Here is a 25809-nt window from a genome sequence, read left to right on the forward strand (position 1 = left end):
TGTCACATCCTTGCCTGCAGCGGCTTCCGCTCCTTTATGGTGAAGCCGTCACTTCCGTTCCCCCCCGCGGCGCTGCCCGGCTCCTGACGCGGCTTCCGGTCTGTCCCCCGAGCAGACCCAGAGCCTCCCGCGCTGGGGACCCGGCAGCGGCCGGAGCAGGTGGGAGGGGGTCGCGGGGCCCGCGCTGCGGGGGGGGGGGCCGGGGAAGGGGGTCACGCGGGGCCCGCGCTGCGGGGGGGGGGGCCGGGGAAGGGGGTCACGCGGGGCCCGCGCTGCGGGGGGGGGCCGGGGAAGGGGGTCACGCGGGGCCCGCGCTGCGGGGGGGGGCCGGGGAAGGGGGTCGCGGGGGCCGCGCTGCGGGGGGGGGGCCGGGGAAGGGGGTCACGCGGGGCCCGCGCTGCGGGGGGGGGGCCGGGGAAGGGGGGTCACGCGGGGCCCGCGCTGCGGGGGGGGGCCGGGGAAGGGGGGTCGCGGGGGCCGCGCTGCGGGGGGGGGCCGGGGAAGGGGGTCACGCGGGGGCCGCGCTGCGGGGGGGGGCCGGGGAAGGGGGTCACGCGGGGCCCGCGCTGCGGGGGGGGGGCCGGGGAAGGGGGTCACGCGGGGCCCGCGCTGCGGGGGGGGGCCGGGGAAGGGGGGTCGCGGGGGGCCGCGCTGCGGGGGGGGGCCGGGGAAGGGGGTCACGCGGGGCCCGCGCTGCGGGGGGGGGCCGGGGAAGGGGGTCACGCGGGGCCCGCGCTGCGGGGGGGGGCCGGGGAAGGGGGTCACGCGGGGCCCGCGCTGCGGGGGGGGGGCCGGGGAAGGGGGTCACGCGGGGCCCGCGCTGGGGGGGGGCGGGGAAGGGGGGTCGCGGGGGCCGAGGAAGGGGGCGGGGGGGTCCCAGGGGCCGGGCTGGGCAAAGGGGGGTTGCGGGGGCTGTGCTGGGGGGGCCTCACGTTTGTTTAGCGTCCCCTTATGCTGAGTGTCCCTCACCCCACCTCTGGGATTAGCAGGGGGACCTGTATAGGCAGCGCATGGCTCAGCCCCGCTGCCTGCCCCGCGCTCTGGGATGGGGGTCAGGGGAGGGCCCTGGTGGGGATTGGGTTTGTCTGGAGGCCCGGCTTGGAGCCGTCCATGGCCCTGTCACGGGTGCGGTTGTGGTAGAGAACAAGTGGCTTTGGTCCCCGGGGCCTGGTTAAATACCCCCAGGGAGCAGGCCCCACTGGCTCTTTCTTGGGCACGCGTCTATGCCTGCCGTGCTGCTGGCTGCCGGGCTCTTGGGAGGGGGAGAGAGTTGGCTGGTTCCCCTTGCTAGACCCCCCCCAACCCAGTCCTGGCGGCCCTAATTCCTCCCAATCTGGGTGGGTGTCCCAGGCCTGGGGGCCCTGTGAAGGTAACGGGAGCTGTGGGGTGGGGGTGTGGCACTGCCTGCTGTGGAATGTGCACGGACCTGTCTGGGCGGGCTGGGCTCTGGCTCGTGCTGGAGCCTGCTGCCCCCGGCCCAGGTGTCGCCCCCGGCCCAGGTGTCTCCCCCTTGCTGCCCGCTGGCCCGCCTCCGGGCTGGGAGCTGGGGTTCATGTCGCCTGGTCTTGGGGAGGGAGGGTAAGGCAGGGCTGTAACCTCCAGATTTAGTAGCTCCCTGGTCTTCGGTGCAGAAGGGCTTGGTGCTGTTCCTCCTCCCTCCCCACACCCCGCCCTCCCGGCCTGGTGTGGGGGCCAGCTGGGCCCAGGTTTCTGTCAAGCTGAGTGAAGTGCTCTTCTGGGGGCCCAACAGTGCTGGGGTGGGTCCCTCTAGCTTGGCTTTTCTGTGGCATGTGGGGCTGGGCTGCAGGGCAGGCTCAAGGGGTCCAGTTGTGTCTTAATTTCTCCTGAAGGGGCTGCCCTGAAAGCAGGAGCCAGCTGCAGAATGACTCCTGCCCATTGCATGGAGTGAAGCAGCGCCCCCCATGAAGCAGTACCTCTGGCACAGGCTGAAGGTAGCTCCTGCTGCAGAGCCTTGGGGACGTGGCTGTTGGCACTTGCTCCCTGGGCACTGGGCCAGGAGCTGCTCAGCTGCGAGGGCCAGGTGTGTCCTGGGGCGGCCTGCAGGCCTGCCCCCCTTGTAGAGCTGCAGGTGTTGGAGAACTCAGGAGATGGTGTGAGGCAGGGAGTGAGCTGTTGCTGCCCCAAGGGGAGGGGGCACTCAGCCTGTGAAGTGGGGAAGCAGATGCTACTCCCTGTAAGTGAATTGGGGGCCTCCTGTTCCACACAACCCCAACCCCCGCTCCCAGACCAAGGGAGAGTCACTGATACTGACAGGGAGCCAAGGAAACGCTTCTAAACGCAGAGCACAGTGGGCCTGTGGAACTCACTGCCAGCAGGTGCCATGTCCCAGGAGCTGAGCAGGAGCCAGGACGGTCCCAGCATCTCTGTGGAAGATGAGCCCCAGCTTTACATCAGGGAAGGGGTACACAGGGGAGACCTTTGGGGATGGGGGTGTTCAGGCCAACTCTCAGGTGAGCTCCCCCCAGGAAGGTGGATCTGGGTGAGCCATCGTTTCTTGAGAATGGAGAGCCGAGTGCTTGGGCAGGACACAACCCTGGGGAACAGGCTGGGGACAAGGGGAGCTGTGCCGTCTCTGGTGGTAAGGCAGCCACCTCTGGGGTGAATCACAGCCACACTGCTGCGTCTGCTAGGAGCCCAGGGTGTGTCCCTGAACCCAGTCCTCGACAGTGCAATGCTGCCTCTAGCCAGCAAGGCCTGCCGTCTCTTCCGCTCCGTGAGCCCCAGCACCAGGGGAGGGACCGACCTGGCTTACCCATGAAGTTGCCTGTGGGCAGCGGGCAGTTGGTGATCTCTGGAAGCCAGGACATGCTGTCTTGGCAGTGCCAGCCGAGCTGCCTGCACTGCTGCCATTCTCACCAGGGGCAGAGGCCTGGGGGGTGCCCAGGGGGCTGGCTCTGTCACCTCAGCACCCGAGGCAGCCTCAGCTGGGGTGGGCAACAGCCAGCCCCGGGGTGGGGGAGCTGCGGGGGCTGGAACACCTGGGCAGCGCCTGGAGGCCCGTGGTGCTGTGTCGCTGCCCCTGCCTGCGCCTAAAGCAACGTCGCGCTCTGCCCTGGCCTGTTCTCTGTGTGTGCTTGCAGGGCCAGACCTCCTGTGGGCAGACAGGATGCCCAGGGCGCTGCGGGCAGTTCTCAGGGGCCGGGATCCCAGAGGGCAGGGTAAATCTGTGTGCCGGTCTCTGCAGGTGACCATTGGGGCTGAGTCCCAGAGGAGCTCCTCGGAGAGCTGGGGGTGGCGGGTGGGCCGGGGCCTGGGGAGCAGACTGCAGAGAGCAAGGCTGGGACCAAGCCTGCTGGCCTCTCAGCCTCGCCCTGTCCCTGCAGATCCTGACCATGACAGATGGGCTCATGAGCAAAGCTGCCACCATGGAGATCCCCATCAACGGAGCCGGGGACACAGGGAGCCTGCCGGAGGATGATGGCCTGGAGCAGGTATGTGGGCTGGGTGAGATGGGCATGTCCGGGCTAGAGGGGTGTGTCATGGGGAGGGGCGGCGAGGCGCAGGTCTAGATGGGTGTGTTGGGGCGAAAGGGAGGCCCCGGGCTAGAGGGGCGTGTCGGGGGGAGGGGAGGCCCCAGCTAGAGGGGCGTGTCGGGGGAGGGGCGGCCCTGGGCTAGAAGGGCGTGTCGGGGGGAGGGGCGGTGAGACCCCGGGCTAGAGGGGCGTGTTGTGGGATGGGAGGTGTGATGGAGTTACAGGTCCAATGCTCTGGGACTGCTCGGTATGAAGTCAGCCAAGACTCTAGGTAGTGTGACTCCCCTCGGGGCTGTCCGGGGCAAGAATCCTCTTCGGCTATGGCCTTCCTGGTCTGACCTCAGAGCATTCAGCCCCCTGTTCACACCGTGCACTTCCCATTTGCGGGTCCACCTGGACGGGACCCCGGGGAAGCCAGAGGGTCCTGTACCCCAACTCCGCAGTCAGACGTGACTCTCAGCCAGCCAGTAAAACAGAAGATTTATTAGGAGACAGAGCTTGTTAGAACAGAAATTAGTGACTTTCAGCACAGTCCATTTTCGGGAGACCCTGGACCAGACGTCCTGGACTCCCCATCTCCGAGTCCCCCACAGCAGAAGACCACCCAGCTTCCAGCGACCTGGCCTCTGACACCCTTGTAGCTCCTCCTCCTGGTCTTTGTCTCCTTTCCCGGACAAAGTGTCACCTGGTTGCATCCCCCTCCTGGTTCTCAGGTTACTAAGGGCATCCTGCCATCGCTATCTGCAGGCAACTGGAGAAGCCTCACCGCCCCTGGGATCTCAGCAAAATTCACACCCTTATCCCCATCACCTCGACATTGGTGCAGAAAACAGGGAAACTGAGACGCATATAGTATTAATTCAAAACAGTAAAACTCTGTCACGGAGTCACCAGGGCGATGCTCTGGAACTACTCCCTACGAAGCCAGGCAGGATACTGAGGGAGCCTCCTCTCTCAGAGCAGACTGTCTCCAGGGGGAGAAGCTTCCACCTTCCTGGGTCTGACCTCGGAGCATTCAGCATCCCCTTCCACACCGTGCGCTTCCCACAGCGAGTCCGCCCAGGCGGGGTCCTGGGAAGTGAGAGGGTCCTGCACCCCAACTCCGCGATCAGACATGACTCTCAGCCAGCCAGGAACACAGACTGTTTATTAGGTGACAGGAACACAGCATAGGGCAGAACTTGTTAGTCCAGAAATCAGTGACTTTCAGCACAGTCCATCTTGGGAGTCCTGGGCCAGACACCCTGGATTCCCCGGTCCAGTCCCCCCACGCAGGCCTCCAGCCACCCAGTCTGACATCCCCCTGTTCTCCTCTGTCTCTTTGTCTCGCTTCCTGGGCAAAAGGTGTCACCTGGTCGCATCCCCCCTCTGGGTCTCTGGTCACACAGGTGCAAACAGCTGGGCAGCCTCACCTGCCTTGAGGGCCTCAGCAAAATCACACCCACAATTCCTGAATTATTGATGCAGTACAACAGGGAAACTGAGGCACACACAGTATAAGTATAGGACAGTAAGAGTCATGTGCATCCTAACAAGATGAATAAAACCCCACTTCGTCACAGACTCACATAAGTGAGTACAACATAGCAAAGGAAAACCCCACTTTGTCACAGGGGCACCGGGCCTAGGAGATGGGAAGGTACTGGGCTAGAAGGGATGTGTGGCCGGGAGGGGAGGCGCTGGAATAGAGGGCTGTGTTGGGAGGAGAGGCGCCGGGCTAGGGGGGACGTGTCGGGGGGAGGGGAGGCGCCGGGCTAGGGGGGGACTGTGTCGGGGGGAGGGGAGGCGCTGGGCTAGGGGGACTGTGTCGGGGGGAGGGGAGGCAGTGTGTATTGGGCTCTAAGGACCCACAGAGCTCCCTCCAAGGCTGGGCCTTCGGCACCAGCGACCCGTCTTTCTCCATGGCTCCCTACAGCGAATCCAGCCCAGCCCTGGTGGGTACTGGCCCCGTCAGGGTGCAATGCTCCCTGGGAGTCTTTGCAGCGAGGCCTTTGCAAAACAAAGTTACCATTTGTTAATTACTGGCTACGGAATCTGAGTGCCCTTGGCTAGCACAGAGGACAAAGGTTAAGCCAGGGCAATGAAAGCTGTTATCTATTCTGGCTCTCAAGAAGAGCTCTGTGGATCCTCTGAGAAAGCTTCTCTCTAACCGTGAGAAGTTGGCCCAATGAGCGGTCTTACCTCGCCCGTCTTATCTCCGTCAGTCCCAAGTGAGAGTTCACCTGCCCAGGGTGACTGCCCTGAGGGTTAGGTGCTGGTTGCTGGAAGTGGTTTGGGGGAGAGGAGGCATCCGATGAAGTGAACCATAGCTCACGAAACCTTATGCTCAAATAAATTTGTTAGTCTCTAAGGTGCCACAAGTCCTCGTTTTGTTTTTACGGATACAGACTAACACGGCTGCTACACCGAAACCTGTTTTGTCTCTGGATCTTCTGTCGATCTGGGTCAGTGTCAGCCAGTTCTTCAATGGCCAGTCATGCCCCCCAGACAGCGAGGTGCCACCCCTGTTGCACCCTGGCTAGCCATGAAGGTACAGAGGGAAACGGACATACCAGGGATCCCCCCTTCCTCCTAGGTTGGCTGGGTGCAGCAGGGCCAGGCTGCCCTTGGGGGCTGACTCCCAATTCCAGGGGCCGGTCTGAGCCCAGAGCGGACTCTGCTCTTGTCCGTTTCAGGACCTGCAGCAGGTGATGGTGTCGGGGCCCAACCTGAACGAGACCAGCATTGTGTCGGGGGGCTACGGGGGCACCGCCGAGGGGATTATCCCCACCAGCACTGTCAAAGGTAAGGGGCCCTGGGGTGGGTCTTCCCCTGCTGGTCCCTCTCTGAGGTGTCCCTGGGCCTGGTGCCTCTGCAGGGGCGCTGCCAGCTGCAGTCCTGTCAGGCAAAGGGGCTCTGTAGAGTGAGAGGTGGGCTGCCCCAAAGTCTGGGGCAGTAGCGGGCCCCCAGGGGCTCTAGAGGGCAACCGTGTACGGAAAGACACAGCTCTGCTGTGGGGCACAGCACCCCCACTGGCCACCTAGTGCATTGCAGAGGAGGGGCACTAGCTTTAGCTATTCTGTTGCCTGCTTCCCGGCCAGGGTAGCCAGACTGGGGAGCCCCTAACCCAGCCCTGCCCCCAGGGTGACCTAGGAGAAGAGAGCAGCTGAGACCCAGCACCAAGCCCTGCCTGGCCCTGAGGACTCTGCTGGCTGGGAGAGCGGGTGCAGAGCTGCTGCCCCTCCCCGGCGGGTGGGAGGCTAGCTAGGAACCCAGCAGGCAGCTCCCGGGGCAAAGGATCTGGATTGGCACATTGGGCCCCAGCCTGGGAGGCCAGGCCCTGCTGGGTAGGGGCACCTGGGGTGTTTGCCCCTCTCCGACCCTGTTGTGTGGTTCTGTCTAGGCCCTGCGGTGCAGTATAACACCTCCTTCCCGGGACTGCGGCTCCTTCATGCACAAGGTGGCTCCGGTTTACCTCCTCGGGGCTTCACTAACTGGCTGGTGCAGGAACTGCTTTCCTGGTAGCCTGGCCTGGGGCTATCAGAGGGCCCGTGGGCTGGCTGGGCCCTGCGGGGACAGGGGGGCTGCCGGGTTTCAGAGTCCCTGGGTGATGCTCTGGAATGGCTCCCTATGAAGCCAGTCAGGACTCTGGTGAAGTCTCCTCTTTGTGAGCAGCCTGTCTCCAGGGCAAGAAGCTCACCCAGCTTCCACCTTTCTGGGTCTGACCTCGGAGCATTCAGCATCCTCTGCCCCTCCATGCACTTCCCACAGCGAGTCCGCCCAGGCAGGGTCCTGCCCCCAACTTCGCAGTCAGACGTGACTCTTAGCCAGCCGGGAAAACAGAGGGTTTATTAGATGACAGGAACATGGTCTAAACCAGAGCTTGTAGGTGCAGAGAACAGGACCCCTCAGCTGGGTCCATTCTGGGGGGCAGTGAGCCAGACATCCACATCTGCACTTCACTCCTCCTCCTCCTCATCCCCAGCCAGCCCCAAACTGACTCCCACTCCAGTCCCTCCTCCTCTGGGCTTTGTCCTGTCACCGGATTCCTTTGTTCTCCAACCCTTTAGCTCTCACCTTGCAGGGGGGAAGGGCCCAGGCCATCAGTTGCCAGGAGGCAGAGTGTCAGCCATTTATGTACCCTGGCCCTTTGCTCTGCAACAATTACAGCCCCTTATCCCACCACCTAGAGACTTAAGAAATGCCGAGGGGAAACTGAGGCACCCCTACAGTATTCAGAGGAGAGATTAAGAACAGTCCCACTTCATCACATCGAACTGCTAATCCATCTGCTCCCTCCACCTGCTTCACACCTGTACTGACTGATGGAGAGGCCTGGCTGGAGTCTCCCCTCACTAATGCTTCCTGGCCTCTGCTGGACACTGAACCCCACTGGGTCAGGATCGAAGGCGGAGGCCACAGGCCACTCCCACCTCCTTCTCTGTGGGGTCTAGCGCTGGGAGCAGGGGCTGGGCATCGCTGCTGTGGCTCGTTGGAGGAGTCGGGCGGGAGGGGAGCGCTGCTGTGTGCTCCTCGCGCATGTGAGTACTGGTGTCAGCGGGGGTGGGTGGGCGGGCGGGTGTGCGTGCGCGCAAGGCACCCTCAGGGCACTAGCTCATCGGGAACACCCTGCCTTGTTCCAGTGCAGGCCTGGCTGCATGGCTATGGCCACCGGCCAGCACAGGAGGGAGAGTGCTGTCTCCGGGCTGGTAGAGTAACTTAGTGACGCAAGGTAAAGCCGGACCCTGGAAAGTGAGATAATGCCAGTGTCCTGTCCCGCGGGCAGAGCCCCACCGTGGTCCCATGGGGAGAGGGGTTGGCATCCCACCCTCTGGACAGATCCTCTCCATAGTCCCATGCAGGGAGAGGCCAGCATGTCCCCAAGCCGCACATCTCCACCATGGTCCCGTGGGGTGGGGGAAAGAACCTGCCGGGTCATGTTCTGGCATCTGTCACACCTGGGATCTCGACCAGGGCCAGTGTCCAGATGCTGGTAGCCAAGACCCGGCTGTATCCCCCAGCCTGGCCTCTGTTCTGTGGCACGGGCGTCAGGGCTGCCCTGTCCCATGAGGCTCCTGCCCTGTGGAGGGAGGCAGCCCAGTCATGGGGCCACTGGCTTCACCCTGGGAGCCCTTTGGGTCAGAGACAGGGTGGTGAAGAGGCTGCATTGGCAGAGTCCCGGCAGGTAGCCTGTGGCTAACAGCCAGGTGTGTCAGTGGCCAAGTGTGTCACTGCATGGCTTCTCTTGGCCTGGAGTGAGAATGAGAGAAATCTATAAATTCTGCCTGGGGCTGTGCAGGAGGAGGGAGATTGGGGCTTCTGTTCGGCCCCACAGCACAGGGACGGGGGGCGGTCAATGGCATGGAAAGGTGCGAAAAGGGAGACTTTGTCACACAGTGTAATTAGCCTGTGGAACTCTCTGCCACAGGATGTCACTGAGGCCAAGGGCTTAGCAAGATTCAGGGAGGGCCTGGCCATTCTGTGGGGACGTGAATAGCCAGAGCGATCAGAAGGAAGAACAATTCTGGCAGGGATACGAAACCTGCCCCGGGGTTTATGCCAGTCTCTGAGTATTTGTGTTCTGGACGACACCTTCCGGGGACAGGTTCCTCACTGCTGCCTCAGGCACGGGTCCTACAGAATGTGAGGCTAGCTGGGCCTGGGTCTGGTCTCTGTGTGCAGTGCTGCTACCCAGGGCACCCTGAGCCTAGGGGGTGCCCTGTCTTGGGACAGTTGAAAGGTCGGAGACAGCTGGCTCAGCCCTGCCTTCTAATTGTCACCTCACTCCATCTCTCCATTTCCCTCCCTGTGCCCATCCCTGTGCACCTAGAATCATAGACTATCAGGGTTGGAAGGGACCTCAGGAGGTCATCTAGTTCCACCCCCTGCTCAAAGCAGGACCGATCCCCAACTAAATCATCCCAGCCAGGGTTTTATCAAGCCTGACCTTAAAAACCTCTAAGGAAGGAGATTCCACCACCTCCCTAGGTAATGCATTCCAGTGTTTCACCACCCTCCTAGTGAAAAAGGTTTTCCTAATATCCAACCTAAACCTCCCCCACTGCAACATGAGACCATTACTCCTTGTTCTGTCATCTGCTACCACTGAGAATAGTCTAGAACCATCCTCTCTGGAACCCCCCTTCAGGTAGTTGAAAGCAGCTATCAAATCCACCCTCATTCTTCTCTTCCGTAGACTAAACAATCCCAGTTCCCTCAGTCTCTCCTCATAAGTCATGTGTTCCAGTCCCCTAATCATTTTTGTTGCCCTCCGCTGGACTCTTTCCAATTTTTCCACATCTTTCTTGTAGTGTGGGGCCCAAAACTGGACACAGTACTCCAGATGAGGCCTCACCAATGTTGAATAGAGGGGAATGATCACGACCCTCGATCTGTTGGCAATGCCCCTACTTACACATCCCAAAATGCCATTGGCCTTCTTGGCAACAAGGGCACACTGTTGTCTCATATCCAGCTTCTCGTCCACTGTAACCCCTAGGTCCTTTTCTGCAGAACTGCTGCCCAGCCATTCGGTCCCTACTCTGTAGCGGTGCATTGGATTCTTCCGTCCTAAGTGCAGGACTCTGCACTTGTCCTTGTTGAACCTCATCAGATTTCTTTTGGCCCAGTCCTCCAATTTGTCTAATTCCCTCTGTATCCTATCCCTACCCTCCAGCGTATCTACCTCTCCTCCCAGTTTAGTGTCCTCTGCAAACTTGCTGAGAGTGCAATCCACACCATCCTCCAGATCATTAATGAAGATATTGAACAAAACTGGCCCTAGGACCGACCCCTGGGGCACTCCGCTTGATACCGGCTGCCAACTAGACATGGAGCCATTGATCACTACCCGTTGAGCCCGACAATCTAGCCAGCTTTCTATCCACCTTATAGTGCATTCATCCAGCCCATACTTCCTTAATTTGCTGGCAAGAATACTGTGGGAGACCGTGTCAAAAGCTTTACTAAAGTCAAGGAACAACACGTCCACTGCGTTCCCTTCATCCACAGAGCCAGTTATGTCGTCATAGAAGGCAATTAGATTAGTCAGGCATGACTTGCCCTTGGTGAATCCATGCTGACTGTTCCTGATCACTTTCCTCTCCTCTAAGTGCTTCAGAATGGATTCCTCGAGGACCTGTTCCATGATTTTTCCAGGGACTGAGGTGATGCTGACTGGCCTGTAGTTCCCAGGATCCTCCTCCTTCCCTTTTTTAAAGATGGGCACTACATTAGCCTTTTTCCAGTCGTCCAGGACTTCCCCCGATCGCCAGGAGTTTTCCAAGATAGTGGCCAATGGCTCTGCAATCTCATCCGCCAATTCCTTTAGCACTCTCGGATGCAACGCGTCCGGCCCTATGGACTTGTGTACGTCCAGCTTTTCTAAATAGTCCCGAACCACTTCTTTCTCCACAGAGGGCCGGTCACCTCCTCCCCATGCTGTGCTGCCCAGTGCAGCAGTCTGGGAGCTGACCTTGTTCGTGAAGACAGAGGCAAAAAAAGCATTGAGTAGATTAGCTTTTTCCACATCCTCTGTCACTTGGTTGCCTCCCTCATTCAGTGAGGGTCCCACACTTTCCTTGGCTTTCTTCTTGTTGCCAACATACCTGAAGAAACCCTTCTTGTTACTCTTAACATCTCTTGCTAGCTGCAACTCCAGGTGTGATTTGGCCTTCCTGATTTCACTCCTGCAAGCCTGAGCAATATTTTTATACTCTTCCCTGGTCATTTGTCCAATCTTCCAGTTCTTGTAAGCTTCTTTTTTGTGTTCAAGATCAGCAAGAATTTCACTGTTAAGCCAAGCTGGTCGCCTGCCATATTTGCTATTCTTTCTACACATCAGGATGGTTTGTCCCTGCAACCTCAATAAGGATTCTTTAAAATACAGCCAGCTCTCCTGGACTCATAGAATCATAGAATATAAGGGTTGGAAGGGACCCCAGAAGGTCATCTAGTCCAACCCCCTGCTCAAAGCAGGACCAATTCCCAGTTAAATCATCCCAGCCAGGGCTTTGTCAAGCCTGACCTTAAAAACCTCTAAGGAAGGAGATTCTACCACCTCCCTAGGTAACGCATTCCAGTGTTTCACCACCCTCATAGTGAAAAAGTTTTTCCTAATATCCAATCTAAACCTCCCCCACTGCAGCTTGAGACCATTACTCCTCGTTCTGTCATCTGATACCATTGAGAACAGTCTAGAGCCATCCTCTTTGGAACCCCCTTTCAGGTAGTTGAAAACAGCTATCAAATCCCCCCTCATTCTTCTCTTCTGCAGGCTAAACAATCCCAGCTCCCTCAGCCTCTCCTCATAACTCATGTGTTCCAGACCCCTAATCATTTTTGTTGCCCTTCGCTGGACTCTCTCCAATTTATCCACATCCTTCTTGAAGTGTGGGGCCCAAAACTGGACACAGTACTCCAGATGAGGCCTCACCAATGTCGAATAGAGGGGAACGATCACGTCCCTCGATCTGCTCGCTATGCCCCTACTTATACATCCCAAAATGCCATTGGCCTTCTTGGCAACAAGGGCACACTGCTGGCTCATATCCAGCTTCTCGTCCACTGTCACCCCTAGGTCCTTTTCCGCAGAACTGCTGCCTAGCCATTCGGTCCCTAGTCTGTAGCTGTGCATTGGGTTCTTCCGTCCTAAGTGCAGGACCCTGCACTTATCCTTATTGAACCTCATCAGATTTCTTTTGGCCCAATCCTCCAATTTGTCTAGGTCCTTCTGTATCCTATCCCTCCCCTCCAGCGTATCTACCACTCCTCCCAGTTTAGTATCATCCGCAAATTTGCTGAGAGTGCAATCCACACCATCCTCCAGATCATTTATGAAGATATTGAACAAAACCGGCCCCAGGACCGACCCTTGGGGCACTCCACTTGATACCGGCTGCCAACTAGACATGGAGCCATTGATCACTACCCGTTGAGCCCGACAATCTAGCCAGCTTTCTACCCACCTTGTAGTGCATTCATCCAGCCCATACTTCCTTAACTTGCTGACAAGAATACTGTGGGAGACCGTGTCAAAAGCTTTGCTAAAGTCAAGAAACAATACATCCACTGCTTTCCCTTCATCCACAGAACCAGTAATCTCATCATAGAAGGCGATTAGATTAGTCAGGCATGACCTTCCCTTGGTGAATCCATGCTGGCTGTTCCTGATCACTTTCCTCTCATGCAAGTGCTTCAGGATTGATTCTTTGAGGACCTGCTCCATGATTTTTCCAGGGACTGAAGTGAGGCTGACTGGCCTGTAGTTCCCAGGATCCTCCTTCTTCCCTTTTTTAAAGATTGGCACTACATTAGCCTTTTTCCAGTCATCCGGGACTTCCCCCGTTCGCCACGAGTTTTCAAAGATAATGGCCAATGGCTCTGCAATCACAGCCGCCAGTTCCTTCAGCACTCTCGGATGCAACTCGTCCGGCCCCATGGACTTGTGCACGTCCAGCTTTTCTAAAAAGTCCCTAACCACCTCTATCTCCACAGAGGGCTGGCCATCTCTTCCCCATTTTGTGATGCCCAGCGTAGCAGTCTGGGAGCTGACCTTATTAGTGAAGACAGAGGCAAAAAAAGCATTGAGTACATTAGCTTTTTCCACATCCTCTGTCACTAGTTTGCCTCCCTCATTCAGTAAGGGGCCCACACATTCCTTGGCTTTCTTCTTGTTGCCAACATACCTGAAGAAACCCTTCTTGTTACTCTTGACATCTCTGGCTAGCTGCAGCTCCAGGTGCGATTTGGCCCTCCTGATAACATTCCTACATGCCCTAGCAATATTTTTATACTCTTCCCTGGTCATATGTCCAACCTTCCACTTCTTGTAAGCTTCTTTTTTATGTTTAAGATCCGCTAAGATTTCACCATTAAGCCAAGCTGGTCGCCTGCCATATTTACTATTCTTTCGACTCATCGGGATGGTTTGTCCCTGTAACCTCAACAGGGATTCCTTGAAATACAGCCAGCTCTCCTGGACTCCTTTCCCCTTCAAGTTAGTCCCCCAGGGGATCCTGGCCATCCGTTCCCTGAGGGAGTCGAAGTCTGCTTTCCTGAAGTCCAGGGTCCGTATCGTGCTGCTTACCTTTCTTCCCTGTGTCAGGATCCTGAACTCAACCAACTCATGGTCACTGCCTCCCAGATTCCCATCCACTTTTGCTTCCCCCACTAATTCTACCCGGTTTGTGAGCAGCAGGTCAAGAAAAGCGCCCCCCCTAGTTGGCTCCTCGAGCACTTGCGCCAGGAAATTGTCCCCTACGCTTTCCAAAAACTTCCTGGATTGTCTATGCACCGCTGTATTGCTCTCCCAGCAGATATCAGGAAAATTAAAGTCACCCATGAGAATCAGGGCATGCGATCCAGTAGCTTCCGTGAGCTGCCGGAAGAAAGCCTCATCTACCTCATCCCCCTGGTCCGGTGGTCTATAGCAGACTCCCACCACTACATCACTCTTGTTGCACACACTTCTAAACTTAATCCAGAGACACTCAGGTTTTTCTGCAGTTTCGTACCGGAGCTCTGAGCAGTCATACTGCTCCCTTACATACAGTGCTACTCCCCCACCTTTTCTGCCCTGCCTGTCCTTCCTGAACAGTTTGTAACCATCCATGACAGTACTCCAGTCATGTGAGTTATCCCACCAAGTCTCTGTTATTCCAATCACGTCATAGTTCCTTGACATCACCAGGACCTCCAGTTCTCCCTGCTTGTTTCCAAGGCTTTGTGCATTTGTATATAAGCACTTGAGATAACCTGTTGATCGCCCCTCATTCCCAGTATGAGGCAGGAGCCCTCCCCTCACAGACATTCCTGCCTGCGCTTCCTCCCGGTATCCCGCTTTCCCACTTACCTCAGGGCTTTGGTCTCCTTCCCCCGGTGAACCTAGTTTAAAGCCCTCCTCACTAGGTTAGCCAGCCTGCTCGCGAAGATGCTCTTCCCTCTCTTCGTTAAGTGGAGCCCGTCTCTGCCTAGCACTCCTTCTTGGAACACCATCCCATGGTCGAAGAATCCAAAGCCTTCTCTCCGACACCACCTGCGTAGCCATTCGTTGACTTCCACGATTCGACGCTCCCTACCTAGGCCTTTTCCTTCCACGGGGAGGATGGACGAGAACACCACTTGCACCTCCAACTCCTTTATCCTTCTTCCTAGAGCCACGTAGTCCGCAGTGATCCGCTCAAGGTCATTCTTGGCAGTATCATTGGTGCCCACGTGGAGAAGCAGGAAGGGGTAGCGATCCGAGGGCTTGATGAGTCTCGGCAGTCTCTCCGTCACATCGCGAATCTTAGCCCCCGGCAAGCAGCAGACTTCTCGGTTTTCCTGGTCAGGGCGGCAGATAGATGACTCAGTCCCCCGGAGGAGCGAGTCCCCGACCACCACCACCCGCCTTCTCCTCTTGGGAGTGGTGGTCGTGGAACTCCCAACCTCAGGACAGCGCATCTCATGCCTTCCAAACAGCGGAGTCTCCTTCTGCTTTCTCGCCCCAGACATATCATCTGGTCCGCTCTCCTCAACGATACCTGTGGAGAGAACATGAAAGCGGTTAGTTACCTGTGTCTGTGTTACTGGAACCCGGACATTCCGCTTACCTCTTCTGGAGGTCACATGTTGCCAAGCTTCTTCACTGGCCTCTTGGCTCCTCTGTGCAACCTGCTCTATATCTGTAGAGCTTTGTGCCCCTAGAAGCCTATCCTGAGTTTTGTCCAGAAAATCCTCAGTTTCCCGTATGCAACGCAGGGTCGTTATCTGTTGCTCCAGACCTTCAATCTTCTCTTCCAATATGGAGACCAGCTTGCACTTTGTACAGACAAAGCCGCTTCTGTCCTGTGGAAGAAAGACAAACATGGCACATCCAGTGCAGGTCACAACAGCTGAACCCCCCCCTTCCATATCACCTTCCTACTATGAGCTTCCTCAGAGCAGTTTGCAAGACGTATGCCTCACTGGGCTCACTCCAGGCGAACTCCCAGGCAAACTCCTGCTGTGAGCTGCTCTGCTGTCCCCGCTGCTCAGCTGGTTCTCCGCCGCTCAGCTGGTTCGCGAAGCTCCTTTCCCCCTCATGTTATTCTCCCAGGGGATCTTGCCCATCAGCTCCCTGAGGGAGTCAAAGTCTGCTTTTCTGAAATCCAGGGTCCGTATTCTGCTGCTCTCCTTTCTTCCTTGTGTCAGGATCCTGAACTTGACAATCTCATGGTCACTGCCTCCCAGGTTCCCATCCACTTTAGCTTCCCCTACTAATTCTTTCCCGGTTTGTGAGCAGCAGGTCAAGAACAGCTCTGCCCCTAGTTGGTTCCTCCAGCACTTGCACCAGGAAATTGTTCCCTACATTTTCCAAAAACTTCCTGGATTGTCTGTGCATCGCTGTATTGCTCTCCCAGCAGATATCAGGGTGATTGAAGTCTCCCATGAGAACCAGGGCCTGCGATCTAGTAACTTCCGTGAGTTGCTGGAAGAAAGCCTCGTCCACCTCATCCCCCTGGTCCGATGGTCTATAGTAGACTCCCACCACGACATCACCCTAGTTGCTCACACTTCTAAACTTAATCCAGAGACTCTCAGGTTTTTCTGCAGTTTCATACTTGAGCTCTGAGCAGTCATACTGCTCCTCATTTGGCACTGCCCTGCCTGGCCCGTCCCCTACCTTTCCAGGCTCCTTTGTCACGTCTCTTTCCTCCCGCGGACCATCCATCTCACCCAGTAAATCTGCTGCCAGTCAGATTGCCAGCCAGGCAGATGCATCAGCAGGTCCCCTCCTTGACGCCTCATGGACTCCCTGCCCCAGGCCAGAGGGTGCCTTCCAGTATCTGCAGGGGAATCCGTCCTCTCCCAAAGGATTAGCCCCAGTGACTGCCCTGGGGAGCTGCCCCTGCCCTGCTGTGGTGTAGGGTTGAGGCCCCCCGCTCTTGCTGGCATTGCAAGGCAGCCTGGAGGGGCACAGGCAAGGGGCCTCATGAGGCTGCAGGGGCACCGTGGCCTGGTGACTATCACCCCTGAGTGATGCTGGCCCCGGCCGAGCCCCCACTGCTGTTGTCCGGGCCCTGCCGCTGCTCATCTGCTGGGGCCACCCCTGCATGGTGGAGAGGGCGAGCTTGGCAGCGCCCACCCAGAGAGGGCTCGCAGTGCCAGCTGGCTTGGAAACCATGGGACAACAGCATAACAAGTGCGTCGGGGCCAGTGGGGTCGCCCGGGGGGTGTGTGTGTGTGTGCGCTGCGGCCAGTGGGACTATCCCCAGGGGGGGTGTACGTGCGTCGGGGAGGGGTATACGTGCACCTGGGCCAGGGGGCTGCCACCAGGGGGGAGGGGGGAAGTGTGTACGTGCGCCGGGGGAGGATGGGGGAGGGGCGTACGTGCACCTGGGCTGGTGGGGCTGCCACCAGGGGGGAGGGGGGAAGTGTGTACGTGCGCCGGGGGAGGATGGGGGAGGGGCGTGCGTGCACCTGGGCTGGTGGGGCTGTGGCGGGGGGAGGGGGGAAGTGTGTACATGCGTCGATGGAGGATGGGGGAGGGGCGTACGTGCACCTGGGCCAGGGGGCTGCCACCAGGGGGGAGGGGGGAAGTGTGTACGTGCGCCGGGGGAGGATGGGGGAGGGGCGTATGTGCACCTGGGCCAGGGGGCTGTGGCGGGGGGAGGGGGGAAGTGTGTACGTGCGTAGGTGGAGGATGGGGGAGGGGCGTACGTGCACCTGGGCCAGGGGGCTGTGGCGGGGGGAGGGGGGCGTGCGTGCACTGGGGACTCGCCCTGGGGCCACTTGAATAACCTGTGCGCGCGCTGAGGCCATCAGGTGCAGCGGGGATGGGTGTGCTCTGAGGCCGGGGCTGACATGGAGGGGTGCACTGCTGCCGGGGGAGCCCTATGGGCACCCAGTGGGTCACTGTTTGGAGCTTTCCCTCCCAGCCAGTGGACTGTGAAGTGTGTCACGCAGTCCCTGGGCGATGCTCTGGAACTGCTCCCTACGAAGCCAGGCAGGACTCTGGGGGACCCTCCTCTCTGGGAGCAGCCTGTCTTCAGGGCAAACAGCTCACACAGCTTCCACCTTCCTGGGCCTGACCTCGGAGCATTCAGCCTCCTCTGCCCCTCCGTGCACTTCCCACAGCGAGTCCGCCCAGGGCGGGTACTGGGGGGGCCAGAGGGTCCTGCCCCCCAACTCCGCAGTCAGACGTGACTCTCAGCCGCCGGGAAAACAGAAGGTTTATTAGGCAACAGGAACATGGTCTAAAACAGAGCTTGTAGGTGCAGAGACCAGGACCCCCCAGCCGGGTCCATCTTGGGGGGTAGGGAGGCCAGAGCCCTATCTGGGCCTCCCTCCATTTCTCCAGCCAGCTCCAAACTGAAATGCTCCCGCCCCTCCTCTGGCCTTTGTCTCTCTCCCAGGCCAGGAGGCCACCTGATCCCTTTGTTCTCCATCCCCTTCAGTTGGCACCTTTCAGAGGAGGGGCCTAGGCCATCAGTGGCCAGGAGACAGGGTGTCGGCCATTCTCTGTGCAGACAGCAGCCCCTCTAGGGCTCTGCAACAATCACCCCCCTTATCCCACCAGCTAGATACTTCAGAACTGTCTAGGGGAATCTGAGGCACCCACCCAGTATTCAGAGAAAACATTAAGAACATTCCCACTTTGTCACAAAGTGGTTTTGCCCAACAGCATGGTTCTCAAATCCCCTACCTCCGGGAGCTGGGGCTTTCGGCAAAACTAGCATTGTTTGGCTGGAGACAAACCCAGGAGAGTTGATGGCACCGGGTCCCCAGCCCTCCTGCTGGTGGGGCACCAGCACCGCCTTCCCTGTGCTGCTGAGGGGGCCAGTGTGCCGGGAAGCTCAGCCTAGCCGTGGGAAGTGGGTCTCAGGGCCTGGGAGGGGGCCTCCAGAGCGGGGCAGTGCCTGGCAGCTGCCCCCAGGGACAGTGACTAGGCCTTGGAGGAGTTGCTACCCCACATCCTAGCCATGGGGCTGAAGCAAGGCCTCGGTGCAGGGGGGTCTCACTGCCCTGTCCTGGGCTCCGTGTGTTCCAGGCTCCGGGCTGCACCCACCCCACCCCAGCTCCTTGGCGACAGGAGACGAGGCCGCCCGGGGCATCGCTGTGGAGAAGTTTGATATTGTCAAGAAATGGGGCATCAACACATACAAGGTGAGTCTCTTGTCTTGGGCCGTGGGGGAGGGAATGGGCAGTCCTGTTGGGGGAGGGGCTGCGCTGCCTGGGGGGGAGGGACCCGCTGTCCCATGGGGCAGCTGGGAGGGGGAATGGGCTGCTGGGGGCAGGAGAGAGGCTGACTGTCCCTTGAAGCAGGGGCAGGGGTGTCTGCGATTGGGCTGCCCATGAGGCTGGGACTGGCTGGGGGGAGAAGCTGAGGGAACTGGGGCTATTTAGTCTGCAGAAGAGAGGAGTGAGGGGGGATTTGATAGCTGCTTTCAACTACCTGAAAGGGGGTTCCAAACAGGATGGATCTGGACTGTTCTCAGTGGTAGCAGATGACAGAACGAGGAGTCATGATCTCAAGTTGCAGTGGGGGAGGTCTAGGTTGGATATTAGGAAACACTATTTCACTAGGATAGTGGTGAAGCACTGGGATGGGTTCCCTAGGGCGGTGGTGGAATCTCCTTCCTTGGAGGTTTTTAAGGTCAGGCTTGACCAAGCCCTGGCTGGGATGATGTAGTTGGGGATGGGTCCTGCTTTGAGCAGGGGGTGGGACTAGACACCTCCTGAGGTCCCTTCCCACCCTGATAGTCTGTGGTTTTATACCTGGTGTCCCATGGGGCCAGGGAGGGCGCTGGAGTACGAACGTCCCTCCTAAACATTCAGTGGGGGCTTGTTGGAGCTGCCCCTTATGGACCCACGCCCGGGGGAGCTCTTGCCCCGGAGCCGGGCCCCCTTGACCCGTGCCCTCCCGCAGTGCACCAAGCAGCTGATCTCGGAGCGCTTCGGCCGGGGCTCGCGCACGGTGGACCTGGAGCTGGAGACGCAGATCGAGCTGCTGCGCGACACGAAGCGCAAGTACGAGTGCGTGCTGCAGCTGGGGCGGGCGCTGACCCACCACTTTTACAGCCTGGTGCAGACGCAGCGCGCCCTGGGCGACGCCTTCTCCGACCTGAGCCAGAAATCCCCCGAGCTGCAGGTACGAGCCCGGGCGGGGCCGGCTGGCTGGGGTGGGGCGGGGTGAGGGCCGGCTGGGCGGGGCCCGGGCGGGGCTGGCTGGCTGGGGCGGGGCCGGCTGGCCGGGGCGGGGTGAGGGCTGGCTGGGGCGGGGCGGCTGGCTGGGGCGGGGCCCGGGCGAGGGCCGGCCGGCTGGCTGGGGCGGCTGGCTGGGGTGGGGCGGGGCCCGGGCGAGGGCCGGCCGGCTGGCTGGGGCGGGGCGGGGCGAGGGCCGGCTGGCTGGGGCGGGGCGGGGCGAGGGCCGGCTGGCTGGGGCGGGGCGGGGCCCAGGCGAGGGCCGGCCGGCCGGCTGGGGCGGGGCGGTGCCCGGGGCGAGGGCCGGCCGGCCGGCTGGGGCGGGGCGGTGCCCGGGGCGAGGGCCGGCCGGTCGGCTGGGGCGGGGCGGTGCCCGGGGCGAGGGCCGGCCGGCCGGCTGGGGCGGGGCGGTGCCCGGGGCGAGGGCCGGCCGGTCGGCTGGGGCGGGGCGGTGCCCGGGGCGAGGGCCGGCCGGCCGGCTGGGGCGGGGCGGTGCCCGGGGCGAGGGCCGGCCGGCCGGCCGGCTGGGGCGGGGCGGTGCCCGGGGCGAGGGCCGGCCGGCCGGCCGGCTGGGGCGGGGCGGTGCCCGGGGCGAGGGCGGGCCGGCCGGCCGGCTGGGGCGGGGCGGTGCCCGGGGCGAGGGCGGGCCGGCCGGCCGGCCGGCTGGGGCGGGGCGGTGCCCGGGGCGAGGGCGGGCCGGCCGGCCGGCCGGCTGGGGCGGGGCGGTGCCCGGGGCGAGGGCGGGCCGGCCGGCTGGGGCGGGGCGGTGCCCGGGGCGAGGGCCGGCCGGGGCGGGGCGGGGCCCGGGACGAGGGCGGTGCCCGGGGCGAGGGCCGGCCGGGTCGGGGCGGGGCCCGGGACGAGGGCGGTGCCCGGGGCGAGGGCCGGCCGGGGCGGGGCGGGGCCCGGGGCGAGGGCGGGGCCCGGGGCGGGGGCCGGCGGGGCGGGGCCCGGGGTGAGGGCCGGCCGGCCAGGGCGGGGCCCGGCCCGGGGCGAGGGCCGGCCGGCCGGGGCGGGGCCCGGCCCGGGGCGAGGGCCGGCCGGCCGGGGCGGGGCCCGGGGCGAGGGCCGGCCGGGGCGGGGCAGGGCCCGGGGCGAGGGCCGGCGGGGCGGGGCCCGGGGTGAGGGCCGGCCGGCCGGGGCGGGGCGGGGCCCGGGGCGAGGGCGGGGCGGGGCCCGGGGCGAGGGCCGGCCGGCCGGGGCGGGGCCCGGGGCGAGGGCCGGCCGGCCGGGGCGGGGCCCGGGGCGAGGGCCGGCCGGCCGGGGCGGGGCCCGGGGCGAGGGCCGGCCGGCCGGGGCGGGGCCCGGGGCGAGGGCCGGCCGGCCGGGGCGAGGGCCGGCCGGCTGGGGCGGGGCGGGGCGGTGCCCGGGGCGAGGGCCGGCCGGCTGGGGCGGGGCGGTGCCCGGGGCGAGGGCCGGCCGGCTGGGGCGGGGCGGGGCGGTGCCCGGGGCGAGGGCCGGCCGGCTGGGGCGGGGCGGGGCCCGGGGCGAGGGCCGGCCGGCTGGGGCGTGGCCCGGGGCGAGGGCCGGCGGGGTGGGGCGGGGCGGTGCCCGGGGCGAGGGACGGCCGGCTGGGGCGGGGCGGGGCCCGGGGCGAGGGACGGCCGGCTGGGGCGGGGCGGGGCCCGGGGCCCGGGGCGAGGGACGGCCGGCTGGGGCGGGGCGGGGCCCGGGGCGAGGGACGGCCGGCTGGGGCGGGGCGGGACCCGGGACGAGGGCCGGCTTGCTCTGGCAGGGCGGGATGGAGCCCGGGGCGAGGGCCGGCTAGCTGGGGCAAGGCAGGACCCGGGGCGAGGGCCGGCTGGCTCTGGCCGGGCGGGATGGGGCCCGGGTGAGGGCCGGCTGGCTGGGGCAAGGCGGGGCTGGCTGGCTGGGGTAAGGCGGGACCCGGGGCGAGGGCCAGCTTGTTGGGGCAAGGCCCAGGGTGAGGGCTGGCTGGCTCTGGCGGGGCGGGATGGAGCCCGGGGCAAGGGCCGGCTGGCACCTGGCACCACCGTCACGGCCTGTGACCTTGGGTTGGGCCCTGAGCTTCCCCTTCCGTGCGAATGGGGGGCTGATAGCCCTGCCCTGCCGCACGGGGGCGGAGGGGTTGGTGCAGTCAATGGGCCAGGGAAGTGCCCCAGGCTCCCAGCCCAGACCGGGGCACGGGAGGGATGGGCTCTTTCATGGGGTGCAGGCAGGCTTCCAAGATCCTGGGGGCCCTGACCCGCCCCGTCCCCACCCCAGGAGGAGTTTGGCTGTAACGCAGAGACGCAGAAGCTGTTGTGTAAGAATGGAGAGACCCTGCTCGGGGCCGTCAACTTCTTCGTCTCCAGCATCAACACTCTGGTGAACAAGACTATGGAGGACACGCTCATGACCGTTAAGCAGTACGAGACGGCCAGGTGAGCGGGTGAGGGGCCCAGTCCGGGGGGTGCTGGGGGCCGGCACAGCAGGGGGAGCGATGGGTTACGGTTCCCTGTGCTCAGTTGCGGGGGGCGCTGGGGGCCAGCACAGCAGTAGGCGTGAGGTGGGCCGGAGCGATGGGTTACGGTTTCCCGTGCTCGGTAGAGGGGCGGGGGGGGGGTCCTGCGGGGTGCTGGGGGCTGGCACAGTGGGGGCAGTGATGGGTTACGGTTTCCCGCGCTCAGTAGAGGGTGGGTGGGGGGTCCCGGGGGGCGCTGAGGCCCGGCACAGCGGCGGCAGCAGCAATGGGTTACCCCGTGCTCGGTAGAGGGCCCCTGGGGGAAGCATGGCTCTGACCCCACCTCCGTGCAGGCTGGAGTACGACGCCTACCGCACAGACCTGGAGGAGCTGAGCATGAGCCCGCGGGACACCAGCACCCTGTGCCGCCTCGACGCCGCCCAGAGCCACTTCCAGAGCCACAAGGAGAAGTACGAGAAGCTGCGGGCCGACGTGGCCATCAAGCTCAAGTTCCTGGAGGAGAACAAGGTGAGGGGCGGGGCCCGGCCGGGCCTGCTGCCCGTGCCCCCCGGGGCCACGGGCTGGGCCAGCCTCCCTGCGCCAGGAGCTGGGCCAGTACCTCCAGAGCCACTCCACCCTCCCCAGTGCTGGGCTGCCTGCCCCACCGTGAGCCCCACTGCTAACAGCTCTCTGGGTCACCGGTGCAGGGATGTTGGTGACCCCGACCCCCTCTTGTCACGGGGTCCCCAGACAATGCTCTGGAACTGCTCCCTACGGAGCCGGGCAGGACTCTGGGGAAGTCTCCTCTCTGAGAGCAGCCTGTCCCCAGGGCAAACAGCTCACACAGCTTCCACCTTCCTGTGTCTGACCTCGGAGCATTCAGCCTCCTCTGCCCCTCCATGTGCTTCCCACAGCGAGTCCACCCAGGCGGGGTCCTGGGGAAGCCAGAGGGTCCTGCCCCCCAACTCCGCAGTCAGACGGGACTCTCAGCCAGCCAGTAAAACAGACCCCTCAGTCAGATCTGTCTTGGGGGGCAGGGAGGCCAGAGCCCCATCTGGGCCTCCCTCCATTTCCCCAGCCAGCTCCAAACTGAAACTCTCCAGCCCCTCCTGTGGCCTTTGTCTCTCTCCCAGGCCAGGAGGCCACCTGATCCCTTTGTTCTTCAACACCTTCAGTTGGCACCTTTGCAGGGGAGGGGCCCAGGCCATCAGTGGCCAGGAGACAGGGTGTTGGCACTCTCAGTTGGGTCCCACCAGAACCAGCATCGTTACAGGAACACAGTGCAAAACAGAGCTTGTAGGTACAGGAAACAGGACCCCTGAATCAAGTCCATCTTGAGGTGAGGGAGGCTAGAGCCCCATCCAGGCCTCCGTCCATTTCCCCAGCCAGCTCCAAACTGAAACTCTCCAGCCCCTCCTCTGACCTTTTTCTCTTTCCCTGGACCAGGAGGCCACCTGATCCCTTTGCTCTCCAACCCCTTCAGTTAGCACTTCTGTGGAGGAGGGACCCAGGCCATCAGTTGCCAGGAGACAGGGCATCGGCCATTCTCTGTGCAGACACCATCCCACTGGCCCTCTAGGGCTCTGCAACAATCACACCCCCTTATCCCACCAGCTAGAGACTTAAGAAATGCCGAGGGGAAACTGAGGCACCCACACAGTATTCAGAGAGAACATTAAGAACATTCCCACTTCATCACATCTCTCCCTGTGGCGGGGCAGCGCCAGGCTGGGAGGCTGGGTGAGGGGTGTTGGTAACCCCTTTGAATTGTTGGGGGGCAGGGCCAGGCTGGGCTTCTGGGGGGTGGGCTTGGGGAGTGTTGGGGCGGGGCCAGGGGCAGGGCTGGGAGGGTGTTGTGGGGGGCGGGGCCAGGAGCGGGGCTTGGGGGTGTTGGGGTTGGTGGGCAGGGTCAGGCTGGGTTGCTGGGGCATGGGCTTGGGGGTGTGTTGGGCCAGGGGATGGGCTCCGGGGGTGTTGGATGGTTGGGCCAGGGGCGGGCTCAGTGGGTGTGGGGGGCGGGCTGTCCTGGGATTGATCTCTTGCTCCCCCCTCCCCCCAGATCAAGGTGATGCACAAGCAGCTGCTGCTCTTCCACAACGCTGTCTCCGCCTACTTCGCCGGCAACCAGCAGCAGCTGGTGCAGACCCTGCGGCAGTTCAACATCAAGCTCAAGACGCCGGGCGCCGAGAAGCCCTCGTGGCTGGAGGAGCAGTGAGCGGCTTGAACTCTGAGCTCTGGCCCGGGGCCAGGCTCGTGTGGGCGAGGGGGGCCCGGCTGGGGCCAGTGAGACAAGACCCCCACGGAAGCCCCAAGGCCTGGACCCCGGCTGGGTAAATGGGGTCTCTCTGCCTCGGGCGGCCCTGGGCTCTGTGCCCAGGTGGGGGCAGGAGAGGTGCCCTGAGCTGCGGCAGGGCTCCCCCATCTGCACCTCTGCCCTGCGAGTTCGGTGTGCCCAGCCTGGGCTGCTCATAGGGGTGCAGTGCTTCAGTGGCCCCCCACCCAGTGCAGCTGCAGGGCAACAGGGGTCACTCATCATCCCCCAGCCACACGCCGGGGAGGCCGGTGTGTCCTGTCCCCAACAACAGGCCTCATTCCTTGCGGGGGGCCAGCGTGTCCCGTCCCCCAGCCCCCAACAGGCCTCACTCCTGGGGGGGCCAGTGTGTTCCGTCCCCCAGCCCCCCAATGGGCCTCACTCCTTGCAGGGGCAGGGGGAGTCTGTGCTGTCCCCCCAGCCCTCTTGGGAGGGGCAGCATTTCCCTTCCCACTTCAAGGCCTTCTGGGGAGCAGGAGGGGCCAGTGTCTCCTGTCCTGCCCCTGGGGGCCTCACTCCTTACAGCACCGGGGGTGCAGCCCCCAGGCCTCAGTGTTCTCAGGGGGAAGGGTGCAGAGGGGCTGGGAGCCAGGACTCCTGGGTTCTATCCCAGCTCTGGCTTGTGATCTGGGGCCAATCCTTCCCTCCCCTTGTGTAGTTGGTCTCTGGCATTTCCGGAGGGGGGGGAATCAGCTGCTTTCATTACTTCCTCCCCCCTCGGACACACACACTACAGCCCCTTTTTCCCCTGCACTGGGGCAGCAGGGGTCTGGGGGCTGCCCTGCCCCTGGGCTCTAGCCCCCTCCCCCACTGTGGGGCAGGGGGACAGGTTGGGCTTGGCACACTCCTGCTGGCTGCAGCCTTTCCATTTGCACAGAGCCAGCCTCCTGTGGCCAATGCTGGCCACTCCAGCAGCACTGGGCTCCTCCTGCTCCTCCAGCATGCGTGTGTGCGGGAAGGTAGCCAGGTCTGTCGTGTGCTGTCCACGCCGGGGCCCCTCTGCCACCAGGCCAGCGGGGCGCTGTGGCCCTTTCTCCTCTGCCAGGGGAGAAGTGGTTTGGTTTTTTTTGCTAATTTAATCCCTGGTTCTACCCCAACCCCCCAACGTCTGTGAAGATTCCCGAATAAAAGGGTACGAAGTCGCCCTGTGTGTGGTGGGGCTGGGAGCTGGAACCCTGCTGGGCATTGGGCCGGGCTGAGGATCGGACAGCAGCACACGCTGGGGGATGCTGGGCAGAGGGGAGGGGATGTCCTCCCAGTGCTTTGGTCCCCTCACAGGGGCTGTGGCAGGTGCCCCCTGACTGTCTGGGGCTCCCTCCCTCACCCAGGAGCTGCCAAAGGCTCTGCCCAGGTGTAACAATGCTGGCTTTGGTGGGACCCAACTGAGAGTGCCAATTCAGGGCAAACTGCTCAAAGCAGGGCAGCTACAGCCCACGGCTGGGGTTCCTTTGTACACC

General features: G+C 62.4%; 1 protein-coding gene across 3 annotated transcripts; it reads left to right on the plus strand.

Annotated features, from left to right (window-relative positions):
* The first annotated feature begins 21 nt into the window (after positions 1-21).
* Positions 22-25494, plus strand: ARFIP2 (ARF interacting protein 2). Of its 3 annotated transcripts, none has more exons than XM_048857736.2 (9): positions 22-159; positions 3345-3452; positions 6170-6278; positions 6877-6933; positions 18484-18599; positions 19363-19584; positions 21864-22021; positions 22395-22569; positions 24101-25494. In XM_048857736.2, exons 2-9 carry the CDS (start codon positions 3354-3356, stop codon positions 24254-24256), a joined length of 1092 nt encoding a protein of 363 aa, XP_048713693.1. In that variant the 5' UTR covers positions 22-159; positions 3345-3353; the 3' UTR covers positions 24257-25494. The 3 variants fall into 3 exon arrangements, with proteins under 3 accessions (XP_048713693.1, XP_048713861.1, XP_048713958.1); XM_048858001.2 differs by lacking the exon at positions 22-159 and adding an exon at positions 16125-16220; XM_048857904.2 differs by lacking the exon at positions 6877-6933 and having other exon boundaries at positions 24-159.
* Positions 25495-25809: the final 315 nt, after the last annotated feature.

Source organism: Caretta caretta, chromosome 1 (genome assembly GCF_965140235.1).
Source record: "Caretta caretta isolate rCarCar2 chromosome 1, rCarCar1.hap1, whole genome shotgun sequence".
Lineage (NCBI taxonomy): Eukaryota > Metazoa > Chordata > Testudines > Cheloniidae > Caretta > Caretta caretta.